Source organism: Rhinopithecus bieti, unplaced genomic scaffold (assembly GCF_001698545.2).
Source record: "Rhinopithecus bieti isolate Rb0 unplaced genomic scaffold, ASM169854v2 scaffold_10706, whole genome shotgun sequence".
Lineage (NCBI taxonomy): Eukaryota > Metazoa > Chordata > Mammalia > Primates > Cercopithecidae > Rhinopithecus > Rhinopithecus bieti.
In genome coordinates this window covers 1,949,942-1,962,844 of record NW_016806811.1, presented here as the reverse complement: position 1 = coordinate 1,962,844, position 12,903 = coordinate 1,949,942, and the positions used below count along the sequence as shown (strand labels likewise).

At 39.4% G+C, this 12,903-nt stretch overlaps 1 protein-coding gene across 1 annotated transcript in view; it reads left to right on the top strand.

The window, feature by feature from the left end:
• ADGB (androglobin) overlaps window positions 1-12,903 on the top strand; it is a 243,402-nt gene that overhangs the window by 134,721 nt on the left and 95,778 nt on the right. Inside the window, 4 exon segments of the mRNA XM_017877613.1 lie at window positions 3,676-3,778; window positions 6,521-6,662; window positions 8,755-8,869; window positions 11,336-11,503. Of these exon segments, the coding sequence (XP_017733102.1) occupies window positions 3,676-3,778; window positions 6,521-6,662; window positions 8,755-8,869; window positions 11,336-11,503 (528 nt within the window).

The following is a 12,903-nucleotide window of genomic DNA, read 5'->3' as shown; positions in this document are numbered from 1 at the left end:
AAGGGCCGTAATCTTTTTGTTTACAACTATAAGAACATCCTGCCATGAGGTAGGAATGAAATTTAAAATTGTCCCAATTAAGGTAATTACAAACCACATATTGAGCGAATTTTAAGAAAAAACTAAGCACATATTCTGGAAACTAAACTGTAGCTAACATTTACATATTGTCCTTTCATAGACAAGGCCCACCCAAGCGCCTATGATAATCCCACACCTCCATGAGCAGTACGCAGAGGTGGGGAAAGTAAGGATGTCCTTGAAACTTTTCCATTGCACTTGTAACGAATGAAAATGGGCAGAGAAACTTTTGTCCAGACCTCAAGAGCTGCTCTATTGGCTGGCTCCCCTACTAGGAAAAAAGAATAGTGACTGGGGAAAGAAAATCCTTCACTAGTCCTAGGTATGTGAAAACACCTGGAAAATACTTTTGACTTATAGAGATAACACAACAATTATTGGGGAATAGTTAACCCAGAGTATGAATATCACATTAATGTACAGTCTACAGTTTAAATTTAGGCAATAGTTCATATTTAACCTATTGGCCAATGTTGAATGACAATGGTTTACAGATGTTGTAGCCTTAGGTTCTTTATTGCATTTACTCCTCATGAGCAAACCCTGTGAAAGAGATATTATTCATCAAATGCTCATCATCAACTCGCCATCAGAAAATGCAAATCAAAACCACAATGAGATACCTCTCACACCAGTTTAGGAATGGCATCATGTAAAAAGTCATGGAATAACAGATGCTGGAGAGGATTGGAGAAACAGGAAACACTTTTACACTGTTGGTGGGACTGAAACTAGTTCAACCATTGTGGAAAAACAGTGTGGTGTTCCTCAAAGTGATCTAGAACTAGAAATACCATTTGACCCAGCCATCCCATTACTAGATGAAACAATTATAGTCATGCTGCATAAATGCCATGGAACACGTCATGTTATAATTGCAGCACTATTAAATACATAGCAAAGACTTGGGAATCAACCCAAAATGTCCATCAGTGACAGGACTGGATTAAGAAAATATGGCACAACACAATGGAATACTATGCAGCCATAAAAAGGATGAGTTGCATCCTTTGTAGGACCATGGCTGCAGCTGGAAACATCATTCCAGCAAACTAATAACAACACCAAATACTTGCTTTCTCACTCATAGTGGGAAATTGAACAAACAGGACACAGGAAGAAAACACACACATGAGTCTTATTGTGGGGAAGGGGGTAGAAGGGGAGGATAGCAATTAAGGGATATACCTAAATGAAATGATGAGTTAATGGTGCGCACAAACCAAACATGACATGTATACATGCAACAAACCTGCACTTCGTGCACATGTACCCTAGAACTTAAAGTATAATAATAAAAAAAAAGATATATTATTACCATAATTTTACATCTAAGGAAAATGAAGCAGATCAAATGTGAAATAACACATGTAAAACACATAGAAGAATGCTTATTGGTAAGTGATAATAAATGTTGGCTGTCATTTACTAAAGACAGTTGCATAGTAGCTTTTGGTACATATAACCATCCTAATTTAAAAGTGTATGTGGTAAACTGGTCAACTGTTCTTTATTCTGATCTTATTCTTATGAGGTGATGATAAGCACAGAATTTTTTTTCTCTTTTAAATGTCTCAGCTTGGTGAAATAAAATTATGACATTCCTTTTTATTTCCCTGAATTTTTTAAAAAATTAATGGTGTGAAAAAATAACTTTCTTGGAAGGCATTGTAATATAATCTTATTGGCATTTAGTATGGCCTGAAAGGAAGGATCAGCTGTGGTCTGAGGCCAGACACTCCAGACCTTAGTGGCCTGCTGAGCTGGGGACACAGAGCCCGAAGCCTGTCCTCAGCACAATCCACAGATGTTCCCTTGGTGTTCAGTGAGAAGTTAGAGCAGGGTCATTTCAAAGGTGCCATGAGCTGACACCAGGGCAGAGGCCCCTGTGTGGCCTTTAGGAACACCCCACCCTTCAATTCTCAGGCCCTTGAAAATGACAGAAAATGAGCTCCAGGCAGAAACTCCTTCTCAGGCATGCATGCCAGGCTCACAAGTCCAAGGGTCTTTCATATTTTCAGATAGTGTATATTTGAAACAACACTCTATATCATCAACATGTCACAGCTGATGGGAAACAAATAAAATAAAGTGCCAAATGAAAACAAATGGAAAATAGGGAGAGGAGTAATCATTTAAGTCATGATTACATTGTATCAAGCATTTCTAGCACTCTTTGTTATACTTGATTAAATAACAAGGCTTCCTTTTTCATAGCATTGCTACATATTTGTCTTTCATATATTAACTGGTTTTTAAATACTGTGGTAGAATATGAACAACTTTTAAAGTATAGTATATTTCAATTAAGTTAATTGAATACGTTTAGTGTGTGCCATCCCTCACAATTATGTTGAAGCACTGAGAACGTGAAAGGCAATAATAATGTATTAGACAAGAGTGCCAGCCTTAGAGTCATGCAGATGGCTATACCTACTTTTTTCTCACATCTTTGCTACTACAAACTCTGTGACCTTTGGTAAATAGCTTACCCTTTCTGTGTAATTAGATACATTAATGTATCTAAATAATTATATTAATTATTAAGTATTATTAAGTACTATCAGTGTGTAATTAGATACATTGATAGTACTCATATAGGATGAACTGAAATTATATGCATGTAACCTTTATGTAACTATCTTTTAATGGAAGTTTTGATTTTACTAAGCACTTTATTCCATCTCCAAAATAAAAACCCACAGCCCACTGTGTCAGCAAGCAGTGGGTATTGAGTTAGTCCGTTCTCATACTGTTGTAAAGAACTATCTGAGACTGGGTAATTTATGTAGAAAAGAGATTTAATTGCCTCACAGTTCCACAGGCTGTACAGAAAGCATGGCTGGGAGGCCTCAGGAAATTTACAGTCATGGTGGAAGGCGATGGGGAAGCAAACATGTCTTACCATGGCAGAACAGGAGAGAGAGAGAGAGAGAGACAGCAAAGGGGGAAGTGCCACATGCTTTCAAACAACCACATCTCCTGAGAACTCCGTCACTAGAAAAGCAAGGGATAAGTCTGCTCCCCTGATTCAATCACTTCCCACCAAGCCCCTCCTTCAACATGTGGGATTACAATCCGACATGAGATTTGGGTGGAAACACAGAGCCAAACCACGGCAGGTGTGTATCTGAAGCTCCTGTGGAAAGAAGGAAGAGAGTGCTTATTTCATGCACCACCCTGTAAAATAACTTAAGACATCCAATTGGCCATTCCCATTATCTGCCACAGTTACTTACTCTGTGGCCTTCCTGCCCATCAAAGACCCATGCTTGAGTACTACTCTGCCCTGGGCTCAGTCTCTTCTCTTTCTTATTTCTGGAACAAGTGTATCCCTTTTCTTTCCTCATAGAGGAGAGCTCTGCCTCTCTCTGATATGGCGGCTAGTAGTCTAACACAGCGCTGCAATTTCCACAGAAGGTTGCCAACATTCACCCAGTATAATTTTCTTCATACAATTAGATTCATAAAGTGTTTATTTTGACACTAAGTTTCCTGTAAATTTTAGATGTTATACTATGTTTTCATTACAAGTGAAAATAATAGCATTGATCAACTGATATTAAGTATGACAACTGCTCTAATTTCTTGCAGTTTTCAGAAGAACGAGTGTCCTACTATCTATTTGTAGATAGTCTAAAACCTATTGAACTACTGGTTTGCTTTTCTGCATTGGTACGCTGGGGGGAGTATGGAGGTAAGAGGACTCTGAGAAAATGATAGCCTTAAAGCCCAGATCATGTTCAGGCTAGGGAACATGCAATAATAAGATTTTTAGAGGCCAGGTGTGGTGGCTCACACCTGTAATCCCAGCACTTTGAGAGGCTGAGGCGGGTGGATCACCTGAAGTCAGGAGTTCTAGGCCAGCCTGGCCAGCATGGTGAAACCCCGTCTCGACTAAAAGTAACAAAACTTAGCAGGGCGTGATGGCAGGCGCCTGTAATCCCAGCTACTCAGGAGGCTGAGGCAGGAGAATCGTTTGACCCAGGAGGCAGAAGTTGCAGTGAGCTGAGATTGTGCCATTGCACTCCAACCTGGGCAACAAGAGCAAAACTCTGTCTCAAAAAAAATTTTTTTTTAATTTAAAAAGATTTTTAGAAGACCATGAATGAAGGAACTTCCTCCCTTTCCAGAGTTTCTCCAGAGTCCCACTGGACCACCTACACCACCTCCTCTGATGCTCTTACTCTGCAGACACCAAGGATTATGCTCACTCCTGCCACCCGCACCTTTTCTGGTTGTACTAATCTGTTCACTTTTTTGGTGTACTTAGTCAATCTGTTGTTGCTGTCGTTGTTGACCTGCAAATGTCATCGTTCTTAATTATTTCAACATCTATTGAAAAACAAACTATTTGTTTTCGATTTGATGTTCCAACAATCTTTTCCTCTATCCAACAATCTTTTCCTCTATCCCACCTTGGTCTCCTTTCATGGTTACTCTGTAGACTTTAAGGTTACTTTTTTTTTTTTTTTTTTTTTTTGGTGCATCATCTGAATCATCTCAATTTCAAGCACCCGACTTCCCCCCTCGCTGCTTGACTCTCTAGTTCACTCTACAGAACTCCCACTCCTACAATTTTGGAAATACTGGGACTTTCATTACTCTCTACCCTGCCACTTTTTTTTCTGTCCATCACAGAGATACCCTGCACACATTTGCTCTTTTACCCCTCATCTAATTTTCCTGGAAAAACTTCACTATTGGTTAAACTTGATGCTATATCCAACTCACAATTTCAAGACAGCAGTTGAATGTGATCGGAGGGGAGAAAAACAAACATACTGGCTAGCCTTGCTTAAATTTGAGGAGCGCAAATCTCAACAAGGCCTTAAGCACTGCCAGTATTTCTTTCGTTCATTTATTCTCCCACTCTTACTTATTTCTGTAGATGACTATTGCAAACCCTCAAACATGCTCTCTCTCTTCAAATATTCAACACCTACTCTTACTCTCACTCATGTTCAGCTGATGACCTTGCTGCTAATCTCACTGAAGAGACAGAAGAAATCAGAAATGATTTCTGCTTTCAGAATTTCTATCTCCCTTTCCCGCAATGAACGCTCTCAAAATCTAGGCCACCTTCCTTCTGTTCTAATGGATAGAAAATCTCTGCTCTTCTGCAAAGCCAACCCTTGCATAAACATGCACACACAGGAACACACTCACAAAACTTCATTCTTTTATTCTTTGGCCTGTTTTGCTAATTTTTTTCTTTAGCTCAAATTAACAGTACATGGCACTGTAAGTGTACAATAAGTATTTCCCAAATGCTTGATACTGAATGTTTGTCAACATGTAGGGCGGGGATTTTTTTTTTTAAACTGAAGTATTGTCAACGTTTTGAATGGTGTCTAATGTAGAGTAGGTGGCTAGAAAATACTTGTTGTATAATAAATTTTCCAAAATTTAGTGATCTAAGTTTAGTGCATCTACCAAACCAAAAGCTCTGAAGCCACACCACATCCCAGAACATTTAAATTCTATAGGCATGAAGGCATTTCAGGTAATGTTGTGACCTTTATCCTCAATTCCAGTGTTTTCTGGAAATAGGGGAGAAAGTATTTTGCCCTCAGCCATTGATGAACAATTAGCCCGTATTATTTATCCATTTTTAAAGAAAAACTTGATATTAAATTCAAACTTTGTTAATTGCCTGCTTTCTACATAATGTCAAAGACTGAATCAAAGGTAAAAATTTTGATAAACAGGCTGGGCATGGTGTCTCACTCCTGTAATCGTAGCACTTTGGGAGGCCAAGGTGGGCAGGTCACCTGAGGTCAGGAGTTCGAGACCAGCCTGGCCAACATGATGAAACCCCGTCTCTACTAAAAATACACAAATTAGCCAGGGGTGATGGCAGGTGCCTGTAATCCCAGGTACTCCACGGACTGAGGCAGGAGAATTGCTTGAACCCAGGAGGTGGAGGTTGCAGTGAACCGAGATTGCACCACTGCACTTCAGCTTGGGTTACAGAGTGAGAATCCATCTTTAAAAAATAATTTTTTTTTGATAAACAGTGAGTTTTTTTTAGCTATTTTTATGCTGTTTTAGAGAAATCTCTTATTTTTCAAGATGTAATATGTTTTCTTCCTTTAAAATTGAATCTAGAGGGATACTGTAGTTACTACCATAGAGATAATAAAAGCGATGCTATACTACAATGAAAAATGTCCTCCTACTTCTGATTTTCCTATTCCTGGTTTCTTCACTTGAGAGGATTGTTATAAGGAAGAACATTGAGCAGGCAGGAAGACCTAAGTGTTTCTTTCTAGTAATTTACCTGGAGCAATTTCTAATGTTTTGTGAACATTCAATAATATTTCTAATGCTTGATTATTATTATTTATGTTGTTACTTAATTAAAAAAAAACAGTACTAGTGAATGCCAACTGCACTTTCACAATCAAATTTTGATACCTTTTTACTTATCTTAAAGCCTTAACGAAAGACAGTCCTCCCATAGAGCCTGGGCTTCTCACAGCTGAGACATTTTCTTGGAAATCTCTGAAACCAGGCAATCTTGTTCTGAAGATTCACACATATGCTACCAAGGCTACAGTGGTTCGTCTGCCTGTTGGGTATGAAGTGACTTCATTTTTCCCATAATAAAAATGGTTTGAAGCCTTGCAAATTGTTGGTTACTAAAGAAGTAAACAATATAGAGTCTAAGATATTGTTTCTTAAAGTAATTTCTCAAGGCATAGGTCCATCATTATTATTCGTGAGAAAAATAATTCCAAAAAACTACATTGAGAAATACTGTACAATGAATACCCCTTTGGGAGATTCATAATTGTCAAAGATTCTGGGAATATATTTAGTCAACAATACTGCGTAAGCTTGTTTAACCCAGCATTTTCTAAAATTAATTTGTAAGTATTATACACATAACACTGATAATATTTTAAATATTATGAATTTTCTCATAAATATTTCTTACAGTTTTCTCACCAATATTATAATACTTAGCAAAAACCTTGATTCTATTTAAATGCAAATTGAGAAATACGCATTTTCCGCTGCCAATCTAGATTTTCCTGTAGCTGATTTTGTTAAATAATATTTTAATTCAGATAAAGCTGGTTAAACACATTAGTTTCAATTTTAGAGAAAATACATATAATGGAAATGTTTTTTATTTTGATGAATAAAATTCAAAATATTACCTCAAATTTCAGATGAAATAAATATTTTCACTAGGCTTTGAAATAAACATTTTCACTAGCTTTTACTTTTTCCCAAGATCCATCATGCTTATTTTATATGATCAACAAAAAACTATGGCTCTTATGCAAAAAGCAAAGCCTCAGCAACAAATGCTAAAATAATTGTGTCAGGCATCTAGTACTTCTAGAAAATAATACATTTTGAAACTTTAACATTTCTCACATCTCCCCTTTATACTCCAGCAAATCAAATTACTCTGTCCGAGCGCTCATTCATTGAGACAACCGAGGACAAGGAATTTAATAAAGAATCTTCTTATAGGCCGGGCGCGGTGGCTCAAGCCTGTAATCCCAGCACTTTGGGAGGCCGAGATGGGCGGATCACAAGGTCAGGAGATCGAGACCACCCTGGCTAATACGGTGAAACCCCGTCTCTACTAAAGAATACAAAAAACTAGCCGGGCGACTAGGCGGGCGCCTGTAGTCCTAGCTACTTGGGAGGCTGAGGCAGGAGAATGGCGTAAACCCGGGAGGCGGAGCTTGCAGTGAGCTGAGATCCGGCTACTGCACTCCAGCCTGGACGACAGAGCCAGACTCCGTCTCAAAAAAAAAAAAAAGAAAAAAAAAAAAAAAAAAAAAAGAATCTTCTTATACACGCTTTTTCCCCCACAGAACCTAAACCATCAGCATGTATGTTTTGAACATGCTCTAAATCTGCAGTCCCCAACGCCAGGGCCATGGACTGGTGCCGGTCCGAGGCCTATTAGGAACTGGGCAACACAGCAGGAGGTGAGCGGTGCCTGTGCTCTGCCTCCTGTCAGATCAGCAGCATTAGAGTCTCATAGGAGCGGGAATCCTATTGTGAACTGCACATGCAAGGAATCCAGGCTGGACGCTCCTTATAAGAATCCAATACCTGATGATCTGACGTAGAACAGTTTCATTCTGAAACCATCCCCAAACCAAGTCCATGGAAATATTGTCTTCTGTGAAACCGGTCCTTGGTGCCAAAAAGATTGGGGACTGCTGCTCTAAATGCTCAATAACTGGAGGAACTTGAATATCCCTGCTCTCACGATACAACAACCTGGTAGAGGAGACGCAATTAACATACATGAAATGATGCATTCGTGAGAAAAAGACTATGAAGCCTACACAGTTCTATACCGGCCTGAGTTCTTCTTGTTGTTAGGGAGAAATCAAGACTAGTCTTCACACCATGACTACAGTGTGTGGGAGGTCACTCCAGCGTGCACTAGAGAGAAGTTTGGCATTTAGTCTAACTATGTTTGTCCTACATAATAAGTAAAGTATAGATTTCGTGATCCTGTAGGGTTCTTATAGAGTGCAAATTCAAAGATCCTTATCTCATCTGTGTTAAAAATTGAACTCTTCACTAACCTTTGACTTTGTTTGAGTTCCAAAGTGTGAACAAGCAACTCACAGGTCAAATGCTACCACCCAGGAAGCACTCCGTTCTCATCCAGCACCCCTTCTCTTTAAGGAGACACATGCTACTCTTCAACGCATACTCCCCAGTAGGACACGCCATACACATCTGCAGCATGGTGTCATTTGTCATTGGGGATGAACACGTCGTACTGCCCAACTTCGAACCAGTGAGTATTTTTGCAACAGCTATTTATTTATTTATTTATTTAGAAGTGGAGTCTCGCACTATTGCCAGGGCTGGAGTGCAGTGGGATGATGTCGGCTCACTGCAACCTCTGCCTTCCAGATTCAAGCAATTCTCCTTGCCTCAGCCTCCCAAATAGCTAGGGTTACAGGTCATGCCACCACACCCCGCAATTTTTTTTTTTTTTTTTTTTTTTGTATTTTTAGTAGAGACGGGGTTTCACTATGTTGGCCAGGCTAGTCTCAAACTCCTGACCTCATGATCTGTCCGCCTCAGCCTCGCAAAGTGCTGGGATCACAAGCGCGAGCCACTGTGCCCAGCAACAACTGCAATTTTTATGTGCTTTATTTTCAAAGATTTTGAACTAAACACACTTTTATTTTATATTCAACTTACTCATTTTTTACCTTTTAAAACAGTTAAGTATACTCTGCAAGAAATCCCCACATGCAACCATGAAGTCTATAATGAAGTCTGAAGCCTGTAGGTATACAAGAGAAATATGTATACTTTTCTCCAACAACTGCTCTCACCTCTACTCTGTTGAATGTCTTTTCATTTCTGTTAATATCTTAGTTAGATCCCGTGGTATCATTGGTTCTTTGGGGTATAAAAGATCAGTGTAGTCGTTTTTAATACAGTTTAAAATTTTGGTCTCTTTCTCTCCTTTCATTTCTTCCTTTACCTAAGGAATTTGGAGCATGTGTCTCCGGGATTTAGCAGGGAAAGAGTAGCTCAGAAGCTTCAGTCTCTTCACCTTTGTCTCCTCTCACTCTTCTTGGTCTTTTCTCCTTGGTTTCTCTTGCTTCTCTGTTCTGATGGGGTCCGAAAGAAGAGATGAGGTCAACGGGACCAGTATGCCCCCTGAAATCTTCTCTTGGTTTTAGATGTCCTTTGTGCACGTGCATTTGGGAGAATATTTGCAGACGACCTTCCCACTGTATAATTCCTGATGCTTCCTCAGCTCTAACCCTTTCCCACCAAAAAAAAAAAAAAAAAAAAAAAAAAAAAAGAAACAAGCAAACAAAAAACAATTCCAAATAGCACAACCTTGTATTGATGGGATTCTCTAAGCCAGCCAGCAAATTTTGTGGCAAACAGATGGCTCCTACACATGTCACACTCATGCATTCTTCCTTGTCTGAGCAGTGGCTGTGCAAGAGTTCCCAGGGCTGCCTCCTCTGTTTGCTGTACCACCTCTCACTAGTTCTCTTTCTCTCTTGCTCAACAGCCACAGCAAGATCACACCAATCAGCAAGTTCACTTTAGACACAGATGTCACTTATTTCCCTAACTAGGTTTATCTTGCTTATTTCAAATTGTGTTTTTCAAAAAATAATTCTGCTTTATATGGTACACATTGTCAGTTTGTTGTCTCCCTTTAGATAATTTATCTCCCCGGGTGTTTATTTATTTTGGTCTGTGGGCTCACATTTCCCTGGAGATATCACTTCCTGATGTTGAAAAGATTGTTGGAGCTCAAGTCCAAGAAACAAAAAAGAATAGACTGACCCAAGGGCAGAGAGACTAAAGCTACGTAGAACCATAATTCATCCCTATCTAATATTTGACCAGAGAACTTTTCTGGTCATGGTTTCACCTTAGGGAGAGATACCACTGAGATGAAGCTTTCTGTAGGTTTTGTCAGGATTCTAAGTCAGTGTGTTCCAATAATGAGTCAGTTGCATCTGCTTTCATCAGTTTCTCACCCTAGCAAGGCATCTGTGCTCCAGGCACACTTGCTGGGCCATTCCCCAAAATTTCAGGACAGAATCGAGAATCATGTTTGCACCATGGTGCCCTCTAAGGGGAAAAAATATTTTATTTTTTGTTTGTTTGTTTGTTTGTTTTCCAATTTTACTTTTTTCATTCTGCTGCCAGGCAACTCCAGGACCACCCACCATACACCAACAACAACAGCTCCAAACACCTCATAGTTTTCTCCGATTTCTTAAAATTGGTTACTTCCTGAAATTCCTGTCTCCTTCTTCCTTTATGATTTTTTTTTTTTTTTTTTTTTTTACAGTTTATAGCAGGAGAGAGCCACCAGCCCATGCTAGATCACCCTCTCATCTTTTTTACCTTTCTGGCTTTCTCCCTGAAATCTCTGTTTGTCAGTCCTCAAACTCCACACAGTTTTTTCTCAGGCTAATCCTAAATGTCCTCAGAACTACGTCTGGTTATTAACGTGGTGGGGAAATTTTCCATGATCCCCAATATGAGGTGAATATTCCTCCTACAGGGTTCCCACTCAGGTAAGAATTGCATTCCTTGTTTTTTATCTCTGAGATTGCAGAATTTAGTAAACTGCCTTGATGTCAAATCCTCTATAAAGAATTATTGAATCAGCCATACAGCAGAGGTTTCACATTTTAACAGACATTAATCTGTATAAACTAAATAACACTTAAGGATGAGTGAGGGTGGCTGCCATGCTTTGTCTTCACAGGAGAGCTGCCGATTTACAGAACAGTCTCTGTTGATTATGAAAGCTATTGGAAATGTGATTGCTAATTTCAAAGATAAGGGTAAACTCTCTGCAGCTTTGAAGGATCTGCAAAGAGCTCACTACCCTGTCCCCTTCCATGATAAAGAACTAACTGCACAGCACTTCAGGGTAAGCTTCTTTGGAATATGATGTTCAGAAGAGGAAACTTTCTTTTTGAAATGGTATGTCTTCCATTAGGTGACCTCCCAAATCAGAGCCAGAGAAAATATTTTGGATGAAAATAATATATTTGGGAGGTGATTTCAGAAAGCAGAAATGAGGGAGTAAAAATAATGAAATGAGAAAGAGAAAGAAATTGGTTAAAGGACATGACAATTACTGCTGTGGTTACTGGGAATCAGCCGTGCAGGGTGTCCTGAGGAATTATGTGGGACATCCCTTTAAAAGTTCCCACTCAAGGATGGCAAGATGTGGTTTTTCTCCACCAACTCTTTTCCCCAATGTTAGGTGGTTGCCCTCGAGGGCTTTGACTTCCTCACACTTACAACGTGTGCCTCTGCCAGGCCAAGTAGCATTCTGGCTTCACGGGCAGCCATGAGGGGATGAAGCAAAGAGACTTTCTGGTAACCCCTTCACAAGGCACATATGGACCTGTCCACTGCAGTTGCACTAAAACCAGGTGGGCTTATGTCTGGCTTTTTAACCCTCACACTATTAACATTTTGGGTCAAATAATTATTGTCTCTCCTTCAATTTTTTTTTGGAAGAGATTTAGAAGGATTTGTATTAGTTCTTCTTTAAGTGTTTTGTAAAATTCAACAGTAAAGCCATCAGGTCATGCACTTTTGTTTGATGGGAGACTTTCTCTTTTTTCGAGAGATGAGGTCTTGCTCTGTCAACCAGGCTGGCTTGCAGAAGCATGATCATAGCTCATTACAGCCTTGAACTCCTGGGCTCAAGCTATCCTCTTGTCTTACCCTCCCAAGTGGCTAGAACTGCCGGCATGCACCACCACACCTGGCTATTAAAAACAAACAAAAATTTAAGAGATGGGGTCTCACTATATTGCCTGTGCGGGTCTTCAACTCCTGACTTCAAGCAATCCTCCTGGCTTAGCCTCCCAAAGTTCTGGGGTTAGCGGCATGAGCATTGTGCCTGGTCAACATGGGATACTTGTTATTACTAATTTAATATTGCCTCTATGTGTCTAGGAATTTGTCCTTTTCTTCTGGGTTAACCAACTTGTTGGCATATCATTTTACATAGTAGATTCTTATGATTCTTTATATTTCCACAGTTCATTTGTAATGCCCTGTAGGATGTTTAATAGCATTTCTGGTCTCCACCCTTTAAACACCAGTAGATTCCAGTTGTGACAACTGAAAAAGGCTTCAGACATTGCCAGATGCCCCTGCAGGGAGGGGTAGCATTGTCAGATTTAGTAAATACAAATACAGGACACCCAGTTAAACTGTATTTTGTGTGTAAACAAACCATACGTGCAATATTTAGGACAGAAGTATACTACTGTCCCAGTATACTTATAAAATTACTTATATAAAATTTAT